The 27,511-nt window shown below is 32.9% G+C and overlaps 1 protein-coding gene across 1 annotated transcript; it reads right to left on the bottom strand.

Moving 5' to 3' along the window:
• Positions 1-6,672: 6,672 nt before the first annotated feature.
• Positions 6,673-8,688, bottom strand: LOC145560103 (gibberellin 3-beta-dioxygenase 1-like). The gene is made up of 2 exons (XM_081621365.1): positions 8,001-8,688; positions 6,673-7,630 (listed from the first exon to the last, which is right to left on the bottom strand). Exons 1-2 carry the CDS (start codon positions 8,669-8,671, stop codon positions 6,964-6,966), a joined length of 1,338 nt encoding a protein of 445 aa, XP_081477491.1. The 5' UTR covers positions 8,672-8,688; the 3' UTR covers positions 6,673-6,963.
• Between the last annotated feature and the right edge of the window lie 18,823 nt (positions 8,689-27,511).

The raw sequence follows: 27,511 nt of genomic DNA, 5'->3' as shown, positions 1-27,511 counted from the left end.
CTGCCGCTTATTCATGGGAAATTTGGCCATTGAAAGATGCATTATATTGATGATCTCTGTATTTTTAAGAACTGCACATGGTTTCAGTCCTTTCAGACACAATTATTTGCCTTTTATAAGACCAATAATGTTTTTCAATGGTAGAATTTGCTTATGGAAGTGACAATAATGTTGGTGTTTACTTTGAAATTTGATGTTGCATGGAAACGGACACGGATTGTATACATTGTATGTGTAGTGAAGGAACGGAGTATCAAGATGGTGATTATTGTATACTAGATGTGTTGACAATTGAGCATTGGATATTGTATTTGACATGTCGTTTATTTCTAGAGACTCATTCATCTTCATGTTGTGAGATAATAGTTGCTGACTTTAAGGTCACAAATTCGAGTCTTACCATCTCAACTATACTTCTATACTTGTTTGGTTGTTGTATAAGTATGGATATAATACACTCACCAAAGAAGCAAGCCCAAATATTAAAAATGAAAGCCCAATAACTTTTCTCTCTTTGTTTTAGGGGATGCACTCAATTGGGTGAAATTTTGTTATGAGATAGGGAGATGATTAGATGAGTGTGTGTGTGTTTGCGTAATTGCATTTTAGATTAATCTTAATTGTGCCAAGTCATTGTAAATATAAATCATATGAATATGCACTTTGAAAAAAGTTAGATAAGGAAGATTTGAAATATTAGGAGACTTTTCTCACAAAAAATAGGTATTAATACATGAATATAACTTTAAATTAAAATAAAAGTTGTCATACTTGATATATTACATTTGGCTATTTTTTTTGTAATTAGTTTGAAGCACATAATTGCATGACCTTTTAGAATATGATGACTTCAATAAAGTGACTTAAATTAGGCAAAGTCTCGTCTGTTTTTGTAATTAAGTAGCCAAAATTGACATATTTTATTTTCTTGTCTTAGAATTTTTTTTTTCACTGTTACTTATGATCCTTTTCAATTCAAATCAATGTCAAAGCAAATTCAAGACAAATTGTTTTTCTATGTCTTGAAAGTGCCATTTATTCCTGACCAAATCAATATCATTTTGATTTTTGCTTATTTAAAATTATGTTTTCCTGTTTGATTTACACTAAAGATCCCTATTTGTTTGGATAGTAGTGGTCTTTTAGGTGACATCATAATCCAAAAAATCCTATGTTCTTAACAGTTGTACTTAAGTCAGTAGATCACTACAGAAAACATGTGATAAGAGCACTAAACTAGGAGATTTTTTTTTGGCTACAAGTAGTAATTAATTATTTTTTTGTTTGTATGGTTGAAAGAGTTTGAGAGTCATATAAAGCAAATGATATAAACAAAATTTGATATTAGATATGGGTTTTTTATTTAGGTATAGTACCACGTCCTTTTAAGATTAAATCCATAAAAGATTATACTTACAGTGGTTAAACTAATTGACACTTGTTTTTATATGGTCTAAAGTTGTAAGATGGGGTTAAGATCTCAATTTTACTTCAAGGTGAAAACCAAATACCAACTAACTTTCTAAGGAGTCAAAATATTGGAATATACCTAAACTTGAAAATGTTCATCTACTACTATTTTCTCTCCTCTTTGACTCTTTGTAGCTCTTTTTATAAAAATAATAATAAAAAATATATACAAAAATAAAAGAAAATTATAAATATTTTGAGTCACAAGGACTCTCAACCAATATTATTCCAAAAAAAAAAAAAGAAAAGTAAAGGAAAAACAATAAAAACTCTTAACCAATAATAAAGTGACATACAAAATTTTCTTTAGGGAATCCTTTGAATCTAATGAATAAAAATTCTTTCACAAATGTAGACCATACACACCAAGGTAGTTTAGATAAGTTGCAATTTCAATTCTTACATGGTTAATGTCATGTATATCAAAGCCTACTCTTTCAAAAGGATCTTTTGTCCATTTTCTGAATTTGGATCCGTTTGAGTTGTTTCATTTCAAATCTATCCTAAAAATTCTATTCTACATTTTAGTGTAATTTTGTATCCTCACCCCACCTTTCCTAGCATGCTCATGTACCTAGCAAATGAAGAGGAGAATATAAGATGCTACTTGTATTTTACTTCTTATTTCAGGTTGAATTGCATATTATGTTATAAATAATTGTTTGTATACGATGTAACTAGCACATAAAGCAACAAAGATTATATTTATGGATTGTATAATTCAAATAGTGTAAGAGATTAATATGCTGATACCAGTGTACCCCTCATAAAATAGACACGGAGTAAAAATTGTCCAATTAAGAGTGATTTATCACCTTTATTTCTATTCCTAGTTTCGTCTTACCTACCATATACATAGACTTTCCCTCTTTAACTATTGAATCTTTCACATATTACTATTTATTAATCATTATACCAAAAATTAAGGGTTCGTTTGGCATCGCTGTGGTTTTCTGTTTTTTGGTTTTTTGTTTTTTAAAGTATATTATTATATATGTCACATAATGAATCAAAAAATATTTAGACTTATTAAAATCATGATAATTTTGAAAACTGACAAGAGAAAAGTGGAAACACCTTTTTCTTGTTTCCTGTTTTTGGTTTTTAGTTTTAAAAAAAACAGGAAACTGAAAACCAAAAATGATGGCAAACAAGCCCTAAACTTTTCTCTTTACTTCAAAGAAGATTTTCTACAATAAGATGTGTGTGAAGAGAGTTACATGGGCAAATATTATAAACGGAAATTAATTTCAATACCAACTCTCAAAATTTTAACTAACTAAGATAGTTAACCATTCACAAAGTAAAAGTAATTTTAAGTACTATATATAGTTCATAATTTATTGTACATGAAGAGAACTTTGATTTTGGTCTTAAGAGTGGGATTATCCTAGTTTTAATGTCTTTGGCTTTTACATAATTAAATTTAATTATTTAATCAAATCTATTGGATCCTATGGATTATGAAAAATGATCCAAATACGATGCCTTCAGAGTTTTGACAAACTCGTCCTATCATATGCTTGCTATTTGAGTATTTGTACTTGTTCCTAGTTATCCACATGTACTTCTTGTTTACACTCTTTTACACTCTACAAACCAATTAGATTACATATTGACAAAATAATTAAGGGTCTTTTTTTTTAGCTTATTTTCTGTTCAGTTCAGTTCCTAATTTTCTTTTCTTATAAAATATTCAGTTCAGCTCCAATCTGCTCAGTGCAGTTCAAAAAATCAAAACAGGCTCTAATACGAAGTACTCCCTCCGTCCCTAAATTACATTCCTATTTTCCTTTATTATGTGAGGAATAAATGTTAGAATCAGGAATGTAATTTAGGGACGGAAGGAATATTATTAAAAAAATAATAAATAAGTAAATAAATAAAAATAAAAAAAATTGATGAATGAACAAGCCGCAGCCGCATGAGACAAAGGAACTTGGCAATTCTATGTTCAATGGTCCTATCATTGTTTTCATTGTTTTGTACTCGTAATAGATTTAATTTGCAAGATTTTTAAAGTCCCTAAAAAAGAAATGTCACAATACTTGTAATACACTATAAAAGGAAAGTTACTTTAGGGAAAAACTATACTATTTCCCTTATTTAAAGCACATGGTCCACTAAATTACACTTCTAACAACCACTCATCCCATTTTAAAATATATTATATCATGTGAACCCACATTTCTTAAATACCGTGAAAAAGTGTGTGTTGCATCTAAAAGAAAACGGAGGAAGTACGATTTATCATCTAAGTACTAAATTTATGTTGTTTAAGACACACACTACAGTGATCATTGTGAAACAGAGGAGTAGTTTAAAAAAATACTGCTTCCGATTTTTTTTTAGTTGTAACTTTGGGTTATTATTTGAGACATATAAAATATTTCAAAGTTGTAACAAAAAAATTGGAGGTAGTACATGCAAAATCATAGATCGATGTATATACACTGTGATTGGATCAGACTATATATATATATATATATACACACACATTGTGATTGGAGCAACCACAAGGTTTTCAAGCATTCACAGCATACCCCATTTTCAGCTTTACAATGCAATTATATAATCTATGACAACATATGAGATGGCAAAGTTTCTGAGCCAACTTTTAAAATAATGTTGTGATGCATAATTCCTTGTGATCTTATCTTAAGAATAATTATATATGCGCCTCAAATGTTTATTATTCCAATTTTTCATCTTTATTTGTTCTTTCTACTTACAAAGATATACCAAGTATAAACCAAATTCAAAATAGTAACATGAAGAATATATAGAGATGAATAAATTATATGGCTGGAAGAACGACATTATTAATCGTCATATTAAATAACCAACTCAATCTAAAGCTGAAAATAAGATTTCAGGATTGATTTTATACTCTATCACGCCCCTCACATAAAAATCCTTTTGACTTTAAAATGTGGATGCATTCATATAACGTAATACACACACAATTTCGCCATTATTATTTCACGATAATACGTGGATAATGTATGTGGCTTGAAGAATGGCATAATGGCCAATAAATCACCTGGGGTGGTGATAGAAAGATAGATAGATGTGATTTGTGAAACATAGTTTTCCCAAAATTGCTCGGCTTGAGGATCAAAAGTGTGTAATACTAAGCCACTTAAATAGGGGTGTCACTCCTATCATATATCGTTTTCATATCGCCTGGATTCTTGGCGATAATATTTCAACAAATCAAAAAGCTTATCCAATTTTTATTTTCATCTAGTATTATTACCATATTGCATACGACAACTCAACTAGCCGATAAAAAAGCATAAATTACAAGTTTATGACTTTTTATTTTAGATGGGCCAAATAAATTGAAAGTTCAAATTTCCAACAATTAATCTTAAGTTCAATTCAAAATATCATAAGCTCTAAGCAAAAATTACTTTCATTGTTATTCTTAGTTACTTAGTGTTTATTTTGACATTATTGACATGCACGATGCACCTCTTTACTGTAGGTAATATTTTAAATAATGTATGCATTAAGAAAATTTAACTGGTTGGTTTCAAATGATTGATGTACTACTTTAGAGTAATCATTCTTATAGTATTTTATTACTTATATAAATAAGTAGATAATAACACTGTGCATTGGCAAATATGAATGTTAGATGGATTAAATTTAATTAATATGAGAGAGTATGTATTGATGTGCTATTTAATCAAAACAATAAACATATTGATATCACATACAATTAACTAAAAAATAAATAAATAAAAAAACCAAAGCCAAATTCTCTAAATTTAAATATTGATTAAAAAATCACAAGTAAATTGAGACAATATTATAGCCAATACTCCAATAGAGAATATTCAATCATGTACGAGTATTAATCATATCTAATATTTAGATAATTAAATATTTAGAAGTAATAATTATGTGCTCTTAATTTAAGTACTAACAAAAATAAACTAGTCAATGTTGAAGAAAAGTCATGGACAATGCCCATGTGGATGTGGTTTGAAGACATCCCTCGTTAGGGCACATAAAAGATTAGTCCGTACTCTTATTCTATTGTTCTATGCATTACATTACATAATAAGTGCATAACAACAAAATACTCTATGTAAATACCCTTATTGATCCAATGACTTAAAATACTCTATTACATATTTTGGTTCTATTTTATAATACAACATACTTCATATTCTTAGATAGTATTCTTCACCTTCATTCCCTTGGTACATACGTATCTCCATTCAACCATGAAAATACTTCGATTTTCATTAGTTCTTTAGGTTATACCAATAGATATAGTCAAAAGCATCATTTTCAAGATCAGATTGTGAAAGGTAGAGTCGCAAATTCTTTACCACTTGAATCAACTAAGCTTCACATATATTTCGTCGTATACAATTAGACATACACCTACATATATATTTAGAAATAAATAAATAAAATTTTAATTTCCTTTTTTTCCTTCTCCATGCAACAAAGTTATTTCCACTATCTAATTGTACTTCCAAACCTAATACATACAATCAAATGTTGAGAAAGCTAAACCATGAATGGTTGCAATTGGATGGGGATGGATTGCCATTATTTTTTAAAGAAAGTGATGTAAATTTAGTTTTAGCCACTAAAAAAATATCCATCTTTTTCAAGATAATATATATATTTTTTGGGATTATCACCAAATTAAAACTTTTTTATGGGGTGCCATAATCCCTAAACATTGTTTCATAATCTTGATTATTGTCTTATTCCTTGGCTTGTGGATCTTCCTTGACAATTTGGGCCTGGAATATTGTCGGATTTTTTTTGTCATTGAGCTAAATATTCAAATATGTATTTTCCTTTTCTTATCTTTTTTCTATTCTGAAATTATATTTCACAAGAAAATTAATGACACTTGCATGATTTCTCTGTTTGCGTTAATTTGTAATGTTTTGTATGTAGCATTATTCCATTTTCTTTTGATCGATTTCACTAATTTCCATTTGGAAGTGTGCTTTGAAATGCCAACTTTTTCTTTTAATCTTTTTTATACGTATAATTCGGTGTACGAAAGATTAGTCTGGTTTCTAGCGATGTGAAAACTAAATATGAACAAAGATAAATCCGGATTAGCCCAAAGGGTGAACCGGTAGAACACAAAAAAAAAAAAAAAAAAAAAAAAAAAGATATTTTGTGAATTTAAAAAGTAGAGGAATACAAGATTCTTGTACATAGAAAATTACTCTCCATCAATTTATATTTAATTATTATTACTAATAATTGTACAAATTTGTAAATCCATGAGATCATGACTTAATACCTCAATTTCAAGATCATTTAAATGGTCTTGAAACAAGAAAAAAGACCTCGTGATGAAAAAGTAATAAATAGTAGTAATGGTAACAACAACTCAGTATGAATCTCAACACTATTCATCATCGGATCAATAACCAAGTGAAAAAAACCAATAAGTTTATTTTAAAAACAAAATGACTAGTCTAAATAATAATTAACATAATTTGATTAGCCAAATGCAGTGAGAATTGTCTTATCCGTATCAACATTAATGCTATTAGGCTCATCACTTGCAATTAGTCCCATAATTGAAGGATTATTGTTATTATTAATTCGGATTAATGAGAGAGCCTTGTTGAAATGTTCACCTTTGATGCCCAAATATTCACTCCAAGTAACCGGCCTATATATAGGGGGGTGGGTGGCATCAATGAGGTTTGGGAGGGGTTGGATCCGGACCCCGGAAGCGGGCCCATAGAGATAAGCAACCGATAAACGATGTTGGACCCGGTTAACCATGGCCCGATGGTACACACTCGGGTACTGCCCATTTGATAAAATGTGCAAAAGGTCACCTATATTTATAACAAGCCCACCTGAAATGGGTGGGACCGTGACCCACCCGGTCCGTTCTCTAAACACTTGGAGCCCCGACGTTCTATTTTGGTGTAGGATAGTGAGGAGGGTTGAATCCGTATGAGCCGCCAAACCCATGGCCCGATTTGGGTCCGGACAAATCGGGTATGAATTTAGTTGCACGGCTCCATTAGCTCCTTCAAGTAGTTCGGCCCAATTCATAATATCTTGGTTGGATATGCCCAATGAACCAAGAATTAGATGCATAAGCTTGTTAGCTAATTGATTCATTTCTTTTTGGTACTCCTCAATAATGTCACTGAAAAAAAAAATTAGGATAAGATATAAAGTTAGAAAACCATTAGACGTATATCTTGTCCTAAATATGGCATCAAATCTAGCATAAAAAGATGAATTATTTCTTTTTAGTGGACCATACTAAAAACTTTTGTCTCACGACATGCCATTACATACCACAAAAAAGAATTTGATCTTTTTAGTGATTGATTATCAATTTATCATAGCTAGCTCTTTATGATTTAGAAATTACAACAAATTCTATTAGAAATTTTCACTTTTTATTTTTCATTTTTTAAAATTTGGTGTATATATTTAGATGCCTAGGCTACTTTGCCTAGTTTGCCACTTTTTTTTTATTGCATGTATTTGCATGGAAAAAGAGTACCTACCAGAATTTCTTGTAATCATTGGGCCAAAGTTGACGAGCATGGTCAAGAGGGGATCCCAAAATGGTGAACCCCTCGGACCACATCCTCTTGGGGAAAAAGGACGAAATGCGGGCCGGGCCATAACCCGTAACACCACCGGATGCACGAGCCGCTTTGAGCTTTTGGTGGACCGGTAATGAAAAAAGGCTTTTACCGGCGGCCTCAATGTCATCCAACAAACTCTTTTGTATTCCATGGTTAGTGACTTGAAATACTCCCCATGATTTGCATGCAAGCCCAATATGTTGTTGGGCTTTTGGATCATCAAGACTGATAACAGGTACAGTGTCTGACCCAAAAATACCTGACTCAACTGAGCACGAATCTCCAAATGATGACCATGCAAACGAATCAGGCAATTCTTTTAAAGACTGAAAGTCTAAGTCATGGTTTTTCCTCGGGTGATGGATTAGACGAGGTTGCTCTTTAACAACGAGGGATGGCCTAGAGGGCATTGTGATCGATACACGAACAAGGAGGAGGAGAAAAAAGAGAGTGGAGAATGGTAGGAATCTAGGAAGATTAAGAGGTAGTTGATGGAATATTGGAAGGTAGAGTAATTGTAGGAGTAGAAAAAGTGGCAGAAAAGAGGTACTAAATAGTTGTACTTTGTTAAGAAGAACAGAAATCATAGGAATAAAAACTATGAAGAGAGTATGGAATAAAATTGGAGTATATATATAGAGAAAAATAAGGAGAAGAAGAAGAGGGGGGGTGAAACCAAAGATGTAGTGGGTGTTTTTTGGCGTTAATGTGTTAGTAAAATAGGACAACAAGTGAAAGGGAGAGGGGCATCAACAAAGAGACAATGCAAAAAACAAAATAAGGACCATCTTGTCATTTTCACACAAATATATATTAGTCTCATCAACATATTATATATATGAATGCAAGTGTAAAGGAGAAAAGGTTTGCCTCCAATAATTTAGAAAACATTAGAAAAATAAATATTAAAAGGTATTTTTTGAACTGTTGTAAGAGATTTTAGATTTTTATTTTTTTTTTTTGGAAAAAAAATAAAATAAAAAGAGATTGTAGCCTTTAACCTTGTTTATACTTCTAACAAATCTTTTTCTTTTTTCTTTTATGTTAAAAACATAAATTCTACCCCCTTAATTTAGTTAACATTTAATAGTCAACTTGTTTGGCTAGTATGAAATTGTTATTTGTGTTAATTATTCAAGTTGTTAGGGACTTGAAGTTAGCTGGATCAATCTTTGTTTGGGTTAAATTGAGTTAGTTTTATTTTGTTAGGTCTAATAAAAAGTTGGCGGTCAAAGGATTGCGAGATATTTTAAATTAAACTAATAAAATCGATCTAATAGACATAAATAGTTTAACCCAAATTCAATTGATTAATTAAAAGAGACTTGAATCAAAATGACTTTACCTTATTCAAAGTTGATCTAACTAGACTTTAACCCAACTAAACCTAGAACCAACCTAAATATTTTAACAAGTAAAATTAACTTAATGAAGATCCATTCAATCAATTAATATTCTACCTCAAACATGAAACATTATACAATCACAAATGACAAGATTTAATTAAGAATTTAAAAACAAATATATTTTACATTAGGTGTAAATTAAATTATATTACCTCTAAAATGATTAAAAATCAACTCAATTCAAATAAAAGTTGCCTATTTTTTTATTATTGTTAATATTGGTATCTTAAATTAGCCCCTTAATTTGTTTCAAAAAATAAATAAATAAATTATCCCCTTAGTAAACATCTATGCAAGTTTGTTATCTTAAATTTATCCTCTTAATAAACATCTACGCATGTTTTAGCAGCTTACCCTGAAATCAGATTTAAAATTACCCACAAAAATAGACAATTTACACGTGGACACAAATCTCTTAATTAAATTATTAATATACATTGTCCCTCCCTTGCCTTCCTCGGCTCTCATCGATCGGTAGCTCATCTCTTCATGTGCCTTGTCTTGTCCGCAAGTAGATATAACATCAATATATCACCCACAATTGGTCCTAATTGCCCTTGGAATTTGCTCTAAGACGAAACACCAAAACAAAACTACAAAAATATACTAGTTATTTAAAAAGTAGAAAATAGGCCAGGTTCAAATCAGCTACAATTACCAAAATACCCTTTTACCTCTTTGACATAGTTTAGGGTCAATTGATTTGTTTATACTACTTGGTACAATGTACATACCAAGTATGTATAATCCTATGAATCCTATCCAGAAAACGTACTATTTCTGGATGACGGTTCTCACTTTCTACGTATTTTCCTGATAATTTGGTCAATTTGTGTTCATTTTTTGTGCGTGTGTGTGTGTCAGAGAGAGAGAGAGAGAGAAAACTAGCTGAAAATAATATTGTAAGTCAAGCTACATCAAAGTTAGGATAGTATTCATTCAATTGTATATTTGCTTGTATTATATGTTGTATGAGTACTACTTTATTTAGCCCTCCGCTTTTGGTTTTACCAGTTGTTTACATTCTACGTTAAATGTTCCTTAATTCTATCCATCTACTTATATTTTAAATTTATTTTACACTTTTACCATCTTATTTCTTTGACCATGTTGATACAAAGTTACAAACAAGCAGCTCTACAGATTATTGTAGGGTTTGGAGTATTATAAAGGTATCTAACTGGTTAGACCTTTAATTATTATAAATATAGGGCAAATACAAGTTTATCTACCAGATAAGCAAATTTTTATTAATCTGATGGCATTTTTGTAAATATATTGAAAAAACGTGGTCATTTATTCAGTACTGTTGGTGAGCTGTCCAATTACTGTTTGCAACTTGTTTTTACTGTTTGGTGAGGAAATTACACATATACCCCTCAACTAGTACATGAAAAGACACATGTACCCCTCAACTGGTACTTAAAAAGACAATTATAAATATCCTTAATACTTAATAAACGAGTCTTGCAGTTGCCTCTTGAAGTGTGAAATTGATAAAAATCAATTGTTAGTAAAGACACTAATTTTCAAGGACATGGTCAAGAGAGCACCGATTGGAATCCTTTGATTTGGTTTCAATAATTTTTTTTTCTAACCTATGAGACAACAATCAATTTGAAAAATTCTGACTTCAAATCAAATTTGTTTGTACTTTTAATTCACTAATTCTTAGAAATGGCTTATAGCCTTATATAGGGCCTTTTTTTTTTTTTTTTTTTGACATGTAGTTCTTAGGGTTGTAAACAATGAGTTACAAAGTTATACTATTAAGCATACATAAATAAAAAAAATTATAAAATAGAGCTTTTTTACATTCCAAAATTAAATATTGAATTAGGAAACATATTTGATGCTTACATGTAGGGCCGTACAGAGTGCAGTTTAGACCGCACCAAACCGCAAACCAAACCGTAATTTTGCGGTTTGTGGTTTGAATATTGCGGTGCGGTTTTTGAAAATTGTCAAACCGCGGTTTGCGGTTTGGTGCGGTTTCCAAAAAAATTTAGACCAAACCGCACCGCAAACCGGACTTTAATTTAGTTTGCGGTTTTTATACTACATTTTATTAAAATATATATAAAAGAACTAAAATATATGAGCTAATCTTTGACTATTAGTTAATTAAAGGTTTACAAAAATTGTTTAATATTTGAATTATAAACTAATAGTTATAAAATAAAATAAATATTTTGTTTTAAAAAGAATAATTATAATTTTAATAAAATATGGTTAAACCGCAAACCGCACCGCACCAAACCGGTGCGGTTTTTTAAAAGTGCGGTTTGAAAAAATTACAAACCGCACTTTTGTGGTTTGGTGCGGTTTAGAATTCAAACCGCACCGCGAACACCCCTACTTACATGTGCAACTATTAATGGTTCATAATTGTTTATTAGCGAGTCTATTTTCATAGAAAATGTTTTGCGTTAGTCTAATAAATCTGACATTAATAATCTAATATTTGACATTAATAATCTAAAATTTAACATGAGATATGTAATGAATTAAAATCTAACATGAGAAATCTAATATATGTCATTAATAATCTAATGTCATATATTAGATTATTAATGTCAGATATATTGGACTCGTCGTGAGTCTGATTCACCCTATTTTTTCGATTTTCATACACTCTTTGTTTCTAATATTTCATTTAGATCCAATGAATTAAAATAGGATTTAATAATCTAATAAGATAGATATGTAAGGAAAAAAAATTCAAGTAAGATTTTATTTGATTCACTCGTTTGGAGTATTTATACGTAATTGTTGTGTTGAAAATAGTGCAAAAATTGAAACAAGAATATCATTTAAAAATGAAATATAGAAGTGTTTTTCTTTGTAATAAAATTATATTGTTAAATAATTCATGAATCAAGACTGACAAATATAAATTGTACGTGCTAAAATGTGTATTGGCTTTTAAATGAATAATCAAGTCCACTTGAGAGTGAACCTCAAGCCATATAAAGAATGATAATGAGTCGAGCAACGATTTATTATATATATAGATGGTCCAATTAAGTGTTAAATCTTATAAGATGAACAAGAAATCACGGCAACTAATTTCACCTAGTGTAAAGAGGAAAGGACAAGGCACAAGTTGAATTAATTTGATTTGACTCTCCAAGAAACTATAATTTGTCATTTGAATTGAAATGTCATGTTACTTGTCATTTTGAATTGATTTACTATGTTTTCCTAGTTTTTTCATGAACATATATATGTTCTTTGAATATTCCAATTTATTAGCACCCTTCGAACTATATTCAACAAGTCGAGTTCAAAGGCCTATACGCCCAATTTTGGGGGTTTGAGGGCAACATCCTTGAAACTTATTACGGAGTATCTATTACACGAACTACATTTTTCTAATATGAGGCTATGATCTGAGACTAATTTTCGAAGTGCTTTACTAACTTAGGTTTTAGCATAGTCAGTATTTTATTAATCTATTATTGTTAGAGATATGATATCATCAATATTATTCTCCTAGCATTGATGATATCATATCTCTAACAAATATCCTTAAGATTAATAAAACGCTCTTCTCTCTTTGTCTATGACGTGACGGAAATTGATTTGGGCACACCCTTTATTGATTTTGGCACACTTCTATGTGAGAAGAGCATAGAAAATTGTGCTCTCACATAGGGGTGTACCAAAATCAATCAAGGGTGTGCCAAAATCATTTCCCTGGCGTGACTAACTCATCTTCGTTAGTGACTGGGCCACGTAAAATTTCCGTAAAAAAAAAAACTTTTTAAAGCACCATTTTGTGAAAAGAAAAACCTTTTAAAAGCTTTTTTGTTAAAAAAAAAACCACCATGTTTTTTTTTTTTTTTGCGAGAGGAAACTCACTTCCTTAATTATCCTCTAATAATTAACTTACTTAGACTCTAATTTCCTCCCATTTCTTCTAATGAACCTCTAACTCATCTAATTACTTAATAATTATATTTAATTTATACATAAAAAAAAAAAAAAAAAAAAAAAAACCTCCAACCCAACCACCAACCAACCACCCCTTCCCCTTATTCATCCCTTTCCCTCTCCCTTGGAAGCAACCCCCACCTCTGGCGACCTACCTCCACCTCCGATTGACCCTCCCTTTCTCCCTTATCCATGTTGGCAACCACCATCTCCCTTCGAATTTTTGGCTCTTATTTACTGAAATATCCTCAAATCAAGTCCAAATCAATTGCAACTTGCTTCTAAATCACCCTAGCATCACATGCATTGATACATACATAATCAAAGCCAAAACAAGCATCAGTTGCAAGTAATTAAGATGCACAAAATTAAAAACCCTCAAATCGTTTTGTTAGGGTTTTTCAAAATCAAGGAGGTGGTTGTCGGGCGGTGATTAGGGGCAAAGGGAGGGTCGTCTGACGGTGGAGGAGGTCGCCGAAGGTGGATGGGCTCTGGGCAACAGGTTCGGTGGGGCAAAGGGAGGAGGAAGGGGCTTAGCATCATAGACTCATAGCCTCATGCCTTCACCCTTATCTTAACTTATCATAACTTAATAAAATTATTTTAGTTGTAAATTTAAGGAAAAATTAGAAAATAACACCAAAAAATTGTCACGATTTTGATAATAACACCACCAAAAAAAAGTTTTTATTATAACACCACAAAAAAAACCAAAAATTTGGTTTCACCACCACTTAACTTTGCCATCCAAAAAACCCGTTAAGTGGGCCACACACAGTACACGTGTCAGTCAACTATTGGATAAAAAAATCAAAAAAAAAAAAAAAAAAAAAACCCTATAATCCTAACCCAGCCACCACCACCACCACCGGCGCTAGTTTCTACCGCCGTTAACTCGACCCTACCATGGCCGGCACCCCAACCCAACCCCTATCACTATCTCCCAGACGTCGCCGAACCACCCAAACTAGCCAGCCCCCATCATCGTCTCCCCGACCCGAATCCATCGCCAAACCACCCAAATCCAACCCTAACCAGCCCAGCCACCGTACTCCTCTACCAAACCCAACCAAAAGTCGTCGCCAAACCGCCGAAACCCCGACCCACCCATACCCAAACCTACTAACCGCCCTACTCCTCTTACCCTCACCTTGAACCAAATTGGGGCTGGTTATTTGATTCCTCTACCTTTTTTTTTTTTTTTGGTGTTATTATCAAAATCGTGACAATTTTTGGGTGTTATATTCTAATTTTTCCTAAATTTAACTTGGTATCCCTTATTATCATTTATGTAACTACTTGTTGCATGGCCCTCCATGGGCTAATCACTCATACTGTTTCGTTTTTGCTTAGTTAAATGGTTCTAATAGCATAAATAAATACTTGTAACTTTTATAATTTTATGCCACCTTCTAAGAAAATGCAATTGCAAGCACTTTTACAGATGAGAAATTTTCTGATTTCTAACTTGAAAATCAAATACAATTGAAACAACAAAAGTATACTTGTAAAATGGTGTACACTCAAAGTGTACAATGTTTGTGAAATTTTCTTACCATCAAGCATCACATAATTTGTATATGGATGGATAAAGGTTTTTTTTTTAAAACATGTAAAGACTTGAAGGCTGTTTTAAGTTTATTGAAAAAAAAAAACCTGTTTTAAGTGATTTTGTCTCTCACTTTGAAATAATTTTTTAATCTTAAGTGAATATCGCTTTTGTCCTTTCTTTTCTTGTGTTTTCGTAATAATCTTGATGTCCCACATAACCTAAGGATTTCCTTAAATTGGGAAATAAGCCCTAACCAATTGAGTCATCCCTTACTCTCACTGATTGATAGGAATTTATTGTACTGCAAAATCAAAATAATTCTTGGTATCTACTCCCCTTGCTTTTTAGCATAATGAAGTCAATCAAGTCATTACTCTAAGTACACTACAAGAAATTTGACTTTGGGCAACGACTATAACCTTAATTGGAAGATTCAACTCTTAATTGAAGAAAAAAATGCATTGTTACAACAATTTCAATTAATTCGATCAGCCGAAGCACATGAATAAAGAGGCAAATAAGATAGCAGATTATATTAGGACACCGAACATACATCCACCAAGAGATCAAACCCTGCTTGAGCCACAAAATCTCTTATTTTCTTCGTTGTGATCAATTAGGTTTAAGTCTTGGCAGAAGACGAATCTAATTATTTAATCATGCATGTATATCGAATTATATGATTGTTGTTGGTGCAGTGGTGATTGGGATTGCACTTGATAATATAAGTAAGACTGCGTATTTGATTCCCCATAATAACAATTGGAAACCACTCAAAACTGAGCCCTGAATCTGGATTAGCCCAAATGGTGAACCAGGTGGAAATCGTGGAATACCAAAAAAAATAGGAAAAATACACTTTAATAATCCCAACTATGGGCGATTTACCTACAATAATCCCAACTAACGTTTATTCTACAATAATCCCAACTATTAAGTCAGTTTTCCTCCAGCAGTCCCAAAAACCGGTTACCTGCTGAAAGCCTAAAATGCTAAACTTTTTTTTTTTGGTTTTTTAATTGCCACATGTCAGAACATGATTGGCTTAATTTAAAAAAAAAAAAAAATCAGCTCAGCCTAGCCCGCCACCCCCTCCTCCCTTCAGCCACGACAACCACCCTTTATTCCCAAATCCCAGCCCCGTAGCTAACCCGACCACCGCCTGCGATCTCGCGAAGCAATTTCCGCCGGGTGTCGCGGATTCAAGCTCCAATCAGTTCACGGGCAAGGGTTTCTGGGCGATTTGGGGCTGCTGGTGCGTGGTTTCCCAGGCAAGGGTTTCGGGGGTGCGGCTGGTTTTGACGCGCAAGGGTTTCACGGGCAAGGGGGTGTTGGTGGTGCGATTTAGGTGTTTCGGGGGTGCGGTTGGTGGTGCGATTTAGGTGTTTCGGGGGTGCGGTTGGTGGTGCGATTTAGGGGTTTCGGGGATGTTGGTGGTGCGATTTAGTGGTTTCGGGGTTGTTGGTGGTGTGATTTAGGGGTTTTGGGGGTGTTGGTGGTGCGATTCAGGAGTTTCGGGGGTGTTGGTGCTGGAGGTGGTGCAATTTAGGTGGTCGGCAGGAGGTGGAGGTGGTGGTTAGGGCTGGAGGTGGTGCAATTTAGGTGGTCGGCAAGAGGTGGAGGTTGTGGTTAGGGCTGGAGGTGGTGTTTGGGCGGCAGGTGGTGGAGGTGGCTGCCAGATTTTATTTTTTTTTTAGTTTTTTTTTTTTTTTTGTATGTTTTTAAAAATTTTTTAATATTTTTTTTGGAACCACTCACACGCTGACACGTGTCAAACAACCTACAATAATAGGTTGTTGACTTTTGTTGACCGGTTTGGGACCGCTGGAGGAAAACCGACCTAATAGTTGGGATTATTGTAGAATAAACGGTAGTTGGGATTATTGTAGGTAAATCGCCCATAGTTGGGATTATTAAAGTGTATTTAAAATATATTATATGATTTGACCTCCATATTAAAATTAGGGAAATAGGTCAAAATTAACCCACATGTCAGAGATTTTAGTCGAAATTGTTAGAGTGGTAGTGCTAGTTGCACTTTTTACAACTTTGTGGTAGTTTTTTGAAAAAAAAAAAATCATTAAATAGTTCTTTTCAAAAACACGTGTTTTAATTGATAGTTCTTGACAAAATTTCCATATCTTTACAATGACTTTCTTAGATGTTTTGAACTTTAAAACACGTTCGCCTGCATTTAATTTCAAGGCAATCCTATGGTTAACCTAGTTGTATTATGTGTGAATTTTCAATTGAAGGCTGGTTATGCTTAAATTTGGGCCCCTTATTGATGGACATGATGGTTAAACTAGTTGCATGGATTATGCAATTGAAGGCTAGGTTTGCTTAAATTTGGGTCCCTTACTAGTTTTGCTTAAATTTGGGTCCCTTACTAGTTTGTCATATTGTAGACAACCAATTAATGTAACTATTTTCATACCCACATTGACGATAATGATAATATAACTTTTAATCTTCATTTGGTTTATATTACTATAAAATGAGAACATAATGTAGTGGTCTTGTATTCTTCTTTCTCTTCAAAAATAGACAACTTATATTTGAGAGCTACATGAGTTTGCCCACTTGTAGCATGTTGTCAATCATACTTTACGATATGAAAACAATGTTTTGTATCATTTAGACAAGATTATGTAATCCTAGCTATATTTGGTGTATTTCATAGAGTAGGCTTTAAACTTAATAGAGTAGAATGAAAAGGAGGTTTAGATGTCATTGATTGATATTTAGACAAGGATTAAGGAGTGGTTTACATTATCTTCATTTACTATATATGTAGAGACAATTTTACACATGGTCTTACAAGCAGTTTTTTTTTTTTTTTTTTTTTTAGACAGTAGTAATTATAAGTTAATTATGTATAATTTCAATTGTTGCACAAAGGCTACTAAAGTTACAAATGTCTTAACCTACTAAAATTTAAGTATACTACCCTCTTTGTTTCAATCTTTTTATACAGTTACACTTTATTAATTACTCCGAATCCGGATTAGCCCAAAGGGTGAATCGGGTAGAACACAAAAAAAAAAAAAAAAAAAAAAAAAAAAAAACTTTATTAATTACTCCGTATTCTTTATTTTTAGCCCATATGTTTGAGTATACTACCCTCTTTGTTTCAATCTTTTTATACAGTTACACTTTATTACTCCATATTCTTTATTTTTAGCCCATATGTTTGACCATTTTTATGTATTTTTTTTTAAGGTTTTCTTTCAACATAAAAAAATAAATAAATAAATAAATACTGATTAATAGTAGGGTAAAGACAATTGCAATCAAAATTTATAGAGAAGGTATTGCGGCAGTCTTGGCTATATGATATCATCCAACGGATTTTTGATATCTTCTATTGGTTGGATGATATCATCTACTGGCTGGATGATATCCTCTACTGGCTATATGATATCATGACGGAATAATATTATATAGCCAATAGAAGATATCATCCGCCAAACAAAGGATACATAGACACAATCGTAAATGATATCATATAGCCAATAGGATATCATCTAGGCATGATATCATATAGTCAATAGAGAATATCATTCAGCCAGTAGATGATATGTATTAATGATTGGAAGATATACTTATTTGATGGTGGATATGTATAACTTGTTTCAGGATATGTATAATTTGTTTGATGATATGTATAACAATGGCGGAACCTCCATTGAAGAGCTCATATTAAAGGTCATGGATATAACATAACTTGCTTATTTCTCAACCAAAATACATGCATTTGTCATCAAAATGCTCACAATTCAACATACAATCATACGAGACAAACAATTTTAACAATTATACATCACATAAGAAAGCCCCAATTCAATTTTTTGGGCATTTTTCGAAAAATCCAAGAATTAAACTTTCTCTCTCTTCCGCCATGATTGACTTTGCTTCTCTTCTTCACCATTGATGCCGTCATCGTCGCCTACAGGGAGAGAAGGAGATCCACCATTGCTGTCATTGTCGTCTTTATCGTCATCGTCATCTCCTCCGATCCGCAACTATTTGGTCAGGCTTGACCAACCCAATAGTTTGTGAAAATATATACACTTGATTCCATCGTACCACCCTTATAGATTAAAACTCGATCTATATTTATTAGCTCAAAACAACTTAATTATTATAAATTAGAAGCAACAACAGATTTAGATAAGCTCAAATGAATGTAACTTTGCATTAGTTCATACTCCATATAATATAATTATTTAAGTGAAAATATAATAAGTCTCCTAAAAAATAATTAGTAATCTTTTCGACTTTAATTTCCTCAAACAATAAATTGGTTTTTCCATCTCAAATAAAATTCACAACTAATTCAAGTGAAAAGAAGTAGATAACATAAATTATTTCATAGCTAGATGAATGAATATTATGGAATTTTGGCTAACACCTTGAAAAAAATCATGTATAGATCAAAAACAAAAGCAAAACAAATTTCAACTGAGTAGAGCAGAGGCAACAAAGCAGAACAGGGCTTAGTAGAGCAGATTGAGTCAACATAGCAGAGTAAATTTCAGCATATCAGAACATGGCGGCCTTAATCAATTTTGTACCCTTTTAAGTTCAGTATCCGTTGCGTTTCAACTACTACTTTTTATCAATCCCTTTGAGCTCATTTTCAAGTATTATTGTCAAACACAAATTAAGTTTATTGAGACATAAGTGCATGCTGCTGAGCCAAGCTCTATTAACTTTAATTTGCGCTACAAGTCGACCCCACGTTTAATCTAAATGACATGTTTTATTTACAAACTATTTCTATATGCAGTCCTTGTAAACATACACTTAATAATGTCCCAAATTCCCGATAGGTATTGTATGTCATACAATATTTAAATTTTAATACGGTCTTAAAATAATTGATATTAGCCTCATATTAAAAAAAAAAAAAAAAAAAAACACCAACTTTTATATGCGGCTTATCACACTTTATAACCAGTCATCTTAGGGGTTACTCGTTCAGCGTTAAATGAGTTGCTTTGTAAGTGTTAGATTATAAGGGTTACCCAGTCAGTATTACAAAGGTTGCTCGATCACTATTACATGAAATACTCAGTTAGTATTACAAGGATTACTTTATTCATTCACAAGCGGTCACATAATGTGGCCAATTGCACACAAAATGTGCTTATTAAAAATACGAAGTAAAGTTTTTTGCAATATCCTTTTTTTATCCCAATTCGGCTTGAGGATAAATCATTTCGTTACCGCAAACTTTGCATCAACGATCCGTAATGTTTCACATGCACACGACTATATGGAAGTTGAATCCAAGCAAGAACACCACTTTCTATATCATATGATTCATGAAGACGTAAACCTAGCTATAAGTCTACCTATAACACTAAATTAACAAAAAAAAATTTAAAAAAAAATGAAGAATATGTGTGATTGTCAAAACGACAGCAATTTAGATGGTACTTTTATAAACTTACAAAAAGAATTATGGAAATTTAGGGTCTATAGTCTAAAGAGAGTATATAAATGTACTAGTATATAGGTAGCTTAGCCATATTTGGATGGTATCCTTTTCGATATTACTTTCCACTTAGGCACTAAATGCCAATCATACTCTACAAAAAATATAACCTAACCCTAGAAGATGCTTTCATATATGTCCTCTCAATAAGACAACATCAAGATCAATGTTTATTTTTGGGGAACATCAACATTACTTGATCCCTCTCATCCTTTCATTTTGAAACTTTTTTTTTTGTTTTCACTAAAGATTATGCTTTTCAATGTTCAATTAAGTTATTTATTGATGAAGTGGTTAGTTGAGGAATAAATTCATTAGAAGAGAGAAGGAAAAAGGGCAAGAATTATCATTGAAAATAATCACTTAGCCTATTATCATGATAATACTGATGAATTTAAAAACGAACAATAAAAAATTAAAGGTGATAAACATAACACAAAGGTCATAAACTGTGTTTATCAAAGGTTGATCGCTTGTTAGTCGTTTTTGTGTATGAAGAAAGCAGGGTAAATTATGTTGATGAGCTACGATCTCCATTCAATTTATCTCCGGCATTTAAATTAAGCTAGTTGCATTAACTATTTAAATTGTATGAAGCTATTTGCATATGTTTCAACTTTTCAAGTGTTTACACACATTTGAACAAGATTATATATCACAAAAATGTATCACACTTTCTATAGAGATACATGCATGCATTGAAAAGTTTTCAAAGTGTTTACTATACGCACACACCATTTGATCTATATCATCACCACCAATTCTTACTATCAACTTTTGAGTATTAAGATCTCATCGGGTTCAATTATGTATATTATTCTTGAAAAAACAAATTCAAATCACCTGTACATTGAACAACTATTAAAAAAAATAAATAAAAATTAGTTGTTGTAATTTTGACTTAAGAAACCTAGTGGGTCCTTAACTTTATCCTATTAAAGCAAAAAAGTTATTAATCAATTGAACTATTTTGTCTTCTAGCATGACTAAGTTTTGCTTAAATTAGTTAAAAAAGCATTCCTCCATTCTTTTTAAATGCATTATTTGGACTTTTATGCTATTGTTATCAAGATGTACACTTCTCTTTGATCTTCTTTTACTTTGATATTTACATATGTGTAGATAATAAAAATAAATATAATCTAATATTTAATTTTATTCATCCAGATTAATTTTAAAATATCAACTTTTTAATAATAATAATAATAAGTATGGAGTCTAAACTTTGCAAGTTTTTTTTAAAGACTCTAAACTTTGCAAGTGATATCGAGTGTAAATGTGTAATGTGGATGGGAGACGACATTTCATTTTGCATAGAACTCCGTATCTATTTACAGATTTACTGTAATATTTATTATTTTTATAAAGTTTAAATTGTAGTGTGATTGTGTGATATATTATTTTCTATCTCTCTTATAATATATGTACCGTATAATCTTATATGGAGTATCTCTAGCTATAATAGTCTAGTAGTATATAATAGAGTATAAAACATATTTATGGGGCTCAACCATTAGCTTAAACCTTTGGTTTAGATGACCCATCAACATGGTATCAAAGCTATTGTGACATGGTTACGTGTTCGAATCTCATCCACCTCTCCTTTTAAAGTGGAATATTAAGTACAGGATATGAGGATGGTCCATATTGCATCCAAACTTCAGTCCCAATGGACTCTCATGTGAGGGGGCATGATAGATAGAATATAAAACATATTTATAGGGGTTAACCATCAACTTAAGCTTTCAGTTGAGATGGTTCATAAACAGTATCTCCTATTCGTTAAAGCAACATATATACAACTAGATGATCATTTGCTACTCGTCAACGTTTACTGGCTTGGTGCATTTTTCATAAGAAAGCATGGGGGATTAATTGGAAAAGGCTGGCTTTGGATGTTACTCAAGCCTCTTTCTCCCTCTCTTCTAGGGTGCAGTGGATCGTTGTCTTTTCCTCAATACCAAAAATGAAAGAGTTGCGGAGGCACAGGCGGCTTATATTTTCTGGCAACAACGAGCTAAAGTTAGATGGGATGCTTTGGGTGAATCCCACTCTCGTCTTTTGTTTTCTTCTGTTCAATCTAGGAAGCGTCAGAATAAAATTTATGGTCTTCGTGATGATTCTGGGATTTGGCACAGGGATTTTGATAAAATAACCACTATTGCTGAAGACTTTTATAAGGATTTGTATTCTATTAAACAAGGGGCTATTTCCTATGATTCAGATTGGTGGAAGAGTCTTCAGCTGCTGTAGGGAATAATTTCAAGCCTTTAAATTCCACTAGCTTGAACCCCACTGTGATCATACACTAAAGTACGGTGGCGTCCAAAAGGGAAGAAGATAGAGCAAAAGAGTCGCCAACAAGTTTTTAAGGAACTTGTAAACCATTCACGAGGTGAAGGTTACACCCCTTAACGATCCAAGAGATCGTCAACTCCATAAGGTCTAGAACCAAATAAGGGTTCGGGGATGAAGGTACAAATCCAACCTAAAAGAGATTGAACCTGCCCTAATAATAGGCCTCTACTTTATTCTGATCGTATTCATGTGCGCTTTCTGACTAACATGCAATCATTAGGATTAACCCTAAACCTGTTTAATCTATGTTGGTTGAATTTAATGCACAAATAAATCTATTATTGGCGATCACTTGAATTATAATCAAATTAACCCTAAACAAGATTATTAATTATCTTATTAAGCATGATTACAAGTACAAATTCCCTTTAACATGCATAAAAGGTGATCAAGCAATAAAGAATAATGTATCAAGCAACAAAGAATAAATAATCATGAACAATAATTATAATAATAATAATAATAATATCATCATAAATAATCATCATCAAAATAATAATAATAATAATCATCATAAATTATAACAATTATAATCATAATCATATTCATGTTAATATTAAAGCATAATAATAGCCAGATCCTAGGCATGATACTAACAAGATTAATAACAAACCCTAGCATGTCACTAAGCAATAAAAATCAAATCTTTAACCATAACATGATACTAACAATCATAAATATTAGGAAGAACATAGGAGGCATCATAACAATCATATTAAGTATTAAAATTACCCTAGACATGATACTAGGAAGATCAAAATAACAATGTAAACATGATCTCTACATAATAACATCAATAAAAACCATTAAAGTACTTACTTTGATGCCTCGTACCTCTTTCTAATAACAAAATACACACGTTAGTAACTTCAAGGAAAATAATAATCAAAACAATCAAATTAAATAATTGAAAGAGAGATTTGGGACCAAACCCTCATAAATTAAACCTTTCACGTCTAGGGCGAAGGCAACTTCAAATATGGCTAGGTGTTTCTAGGTCTTGCGAATGCGGAATTTTGTATGAGAAAACCAAGTTTAGGAGGAGATGAATGAGAGAATTAAAACACTACTAGAATTAAGGTTGTTTCCGACGGAAAAAATCCCTCGAAAACATCCTGATTTCCGTCGGTAATAGTGTTTCTGACGAAATTCCGTCGAAAAGTGGCTTCGTAAAAATGTTCGTAGGAAAATCGACCTTTTCCGACAAAAATTCCGTCGGAAACACTGTTCCGACGGAAATTCCGACGAAAATTTCCGTCGTCAGAGGTTTTTCAGTCCAAGAAAAGTCCGTCGGAAATTTCCGACGGAATTGCGTTCTGTCGGAAATTTCCGACGAAAATTCCGTCGAAAAACCCTTTAAAAAAAAAAAAAAAAAAGATGCACCACCCCATACCACCACCAGCCCGCACCGCAACAAATAAAACTAAAAAAACTCCTCAAATATTCCCCACAACCACCACCACCACCTCACGGCCTCACCTCCCCCTTAACCTCTCTACCAGCTCAAACCCCACACCACTACCACCGTTCACCACAAAAACAGAAATCTAAAATAAAATTAACCCAATAAAAAAAAAAAAAAACAACAACCACAACATATAGATCTAAAGTTAACCACCAAAACAACAACAATTAACCCAAAACAATGTTGAAACAAGTAGATCGAACCACAAAAATCAAAAGGATTCAAATAAATATACAATTATCCTCAAAAATTCATACACTAATATTACAATTACTTGAAAAATTAACCATAATCAGAAATTTATTAAAAAATACAATTAGATCTACAATCTAAACTAAACTAAAACAATATCTACAATACTTGAGCGGTTGACGATTCTCGCGACGGTGGTTGTGCAATTGGTTTTGTTGCGTGTTGCCGGTGTTATTGTGGTCGCCGTTGTAATGGTGTCTGTTGTTGTTGGTAGTTGGTGATGGCGGTGGTGTTAGGAGAGAAGGGGAAAGAAGAATGCGGAACTGCGGACAGAGAAGAGGCAAGAAGGAGAAGAAAAAAGAAGAGGAAAGAAGAAGAAGGAGAGAGAAAGACGCAGATCAGAGGAAAGAAGAAGAGGAGAGAGAAAGAGAAGAGAGGAGAGAAGGAAGGAGAAGAGAAGGGCGGACAGGAGAGAGAAAGAGAGGAAAGAGAAGAAAGGGAAAAAAAGAAAAGGGGCGGAAAAGCTGTAGGGTTAGGGTTTGAAATTTTATTTTTATTTAAAGTTATATATTCCGTCGGAAATTTCGTAGGAACTTTCCGACGGAATTTTTTCCGTCTGAAATTACTCTTTTCGACGGAATATTCCGTCGAAAAGTACTAATTTTTCGACGGAATTAAATTCCGTCGTAAATTTTCAACGGATTTGCGACGGATTCTTTAGTTTCGTCGGAAACATACGACGGATCAAAAATCCGTCGGAAATTTCGAATTTTCCGACGGAATTACGTGCCCGTCGGAACTAGTCCGTCGGAGATAGGCTGTTTTATTGTAGTGAAAGAATGCTAATGAATGTTGAGAATGGTGAGAATTGATGAATCTTGATGAATGAAAACGGAGTTTTTAATACGATATTTATAGAGAAAATCAGCCAAAAAAGATAAATTAACAAAACAGAGTCTGACGCTCAGGAAACAGAGCTGGCGCCAACCCTGGCTAGCTGGCGCCAGGCACCAGCACTAGCGCCAGGCGCCAATGGCTAGCGCCAGGCGCCAGGCCTGGTTCCAGGCGCCAAGGCCTGAAGTTGGACGCCAAGCTCGATTTTAACATGTTTTCGAAAATCCGATAAGTTTACCGTACTGGAGGATAAAATAATATAATTTCTTCGAAAATGCTATTTGATTTTGATTAAAACTCTGAAAAGTCAACTTATCAATGCTAATTGAATTAGAAATGAAAAGAACTTTCTAGAGGAATCTAGAAGACTAAAACCATTCCTAATTGCATTAGGAATGATAAATCATATTAGGCCCTCCCCTAGATCATTGGGCCGCATATAAAGCTCAAACCGGGCCCATTTTAGTAAATTGGTCATAACTTCCTCAATATTCATCGGAATTGGGCTTATAATATATCGTTGGAAAGGTCTTTGCAAGCCCCATCCAACTACACTACTATTGTACCCATATCATGGACCAACCAAACTGGATTGGCTGTTTTCTTAAAATAAAGTTTTCAAAAACAGAGAGAAGAGAAAAGAGATAAAAACTATCCGCAACACTAGACTTTCCACACTTTCGTTTCATTCGATTATGATTCGACGTGAAAGGTACTCATCACTGGGTTTGGCTTCGGGGAAACACAAATGGTTGTCTACAGCTGCCTTCACTCTCCTCAGACCAATTTCGTTCTCTCATGGTACCTTTTTCGGAAGAGGAAATTAGGAATGCAATTTTCAGTATTGGTGATAATAAGTCTCTTGGTCCAGATGGTTTTCCTTCGGTTTTTTTCAAATCACACTGGGATGTTGTGGGATCTTCGGTGATTTTGGCAGTAAAGAATTTCTTTGCTCATGGTTATATGCTTAAAGATTGGAATCGTACGTTCCTTGCTTTACTTCCAAAGGTTGATAATCCGGAATCAATTTCACAATTTCGCCCGATTGGCCTCTGCAATGTAATTTATAGTGTGTGGCGAAGTGCCTTACTTGTCGGCTTCGTTTAATTCTGCCGACTCTGGTTGCGGACTTTCAAAATGCTTTTGTTCCGGTCGTCTTCTTTCGGATAATGCTTTGATAGCTCATGAAGTTCTCACTTATATGAATAGATCAAAGGCGAAAAAGAGTTTCTATGCTGCAATTAAGTTGGACATGAATAAGGCATATGACAGGGTTAGTTGGGATTTTCTATTTAGGTTACTTCAGGAGTATGGATTCCCACCTTATTGGATTCACCTCATTCGTCAGTGTGTTTCTACAGTTTCATATCAGGTTTTGGTTAATGGGAACCCTTCTCCTTCTTTTAATCCTCAGTGTGGACTTAGACAGGGTGATCCTCTCTCTTCCTATTTGTTTGTTCTTTGCATGGAAGTGTTTTCTGCTATGCTTCGAAAAGCTGAGAGGGAATCTTTGATCAAAGGAATCTGTATTTCTCGAGGTGCACCTTCAATTTCTCATTTATTTTTTGCTGATGACTCTTTGCTTTTCTTGCAAATCTCTCCTCAGGTTTGTGATAATCTGATTGCTCTATTATCAGATTTTTGTGGTTTGTCAGGTCAATTAATAAACTTGCACAAGTCTTTTGTTAAATTTAGTCCTAATACTCCCCAGGATTACCAAGATTATCTTTCTAGGAGTCTTAGGCTGCAAAGTAAATCTTCTTTGGGTTCTTATTTGGGTTTGCCAGTTGAGACTAGTCGTAGTAAGGTTTCTGATTTCAGCTTTATTATTGACAGAGTAGTGCTTCGTCTTTCAGCTTTAAACTCAGTAGGTCTTTCTTCAGCTGCAAAGCTAGTGATCATTAATTCAGTTCTGATTGCTACCTTTAATCATATTCTCTCTGTTTTTAAAGTTCCATCCTCGATTTGCTCCAAGGTGGATAATATTCTAGCTCGTTTTTGGTGGAAATCCAATTCCCATTCTCGGGGTTTGGCTCTTCGGTCAAAATCTCTCTTGCATTTGCCTAAGGGTTTGGGAGGTTTAGGGATTCGTAAGCTTAGTTGTTTTAATGATGTGCTTTT

The sequence above is a fragment of the Chenopodium album genome, chromosome 9, assembly GCF_948465745.1.
Source record: "Chenopodium album chromosome 9, dcCheAlbu1.1, whole genome shotgun sequence".
Lineage (NCBI taxonomy): Eukaryota > Viridiplantae > Streptophyta > Magnoliopsida > Caryophyllales > Amaranthaceae > Chenopodium > Chenopodium album.
The sequence above is the reverse complement of the archived record's forward strand: the minus strand, read 5'-3'. Positions and strand labels throughout refer to the sequence as shown.

Bases quoted from the DNA above. Each gene is read 5' to 3' on its own strand.
- LOC145560103 (XM_081621365.1), bottom strand. From the start codon at position 8,671: ATGATTTCTGTTCTTCTTAACAAAGTACAACTATTTAGTACCTCTTTT. The intron at 7,631-8,000 runs GTAGGTACTCTT...TTTTTTTTTCAG, and splicing joins AATGATTACAAGAAATTCTG to TGACATTATTGAGGAGTACC.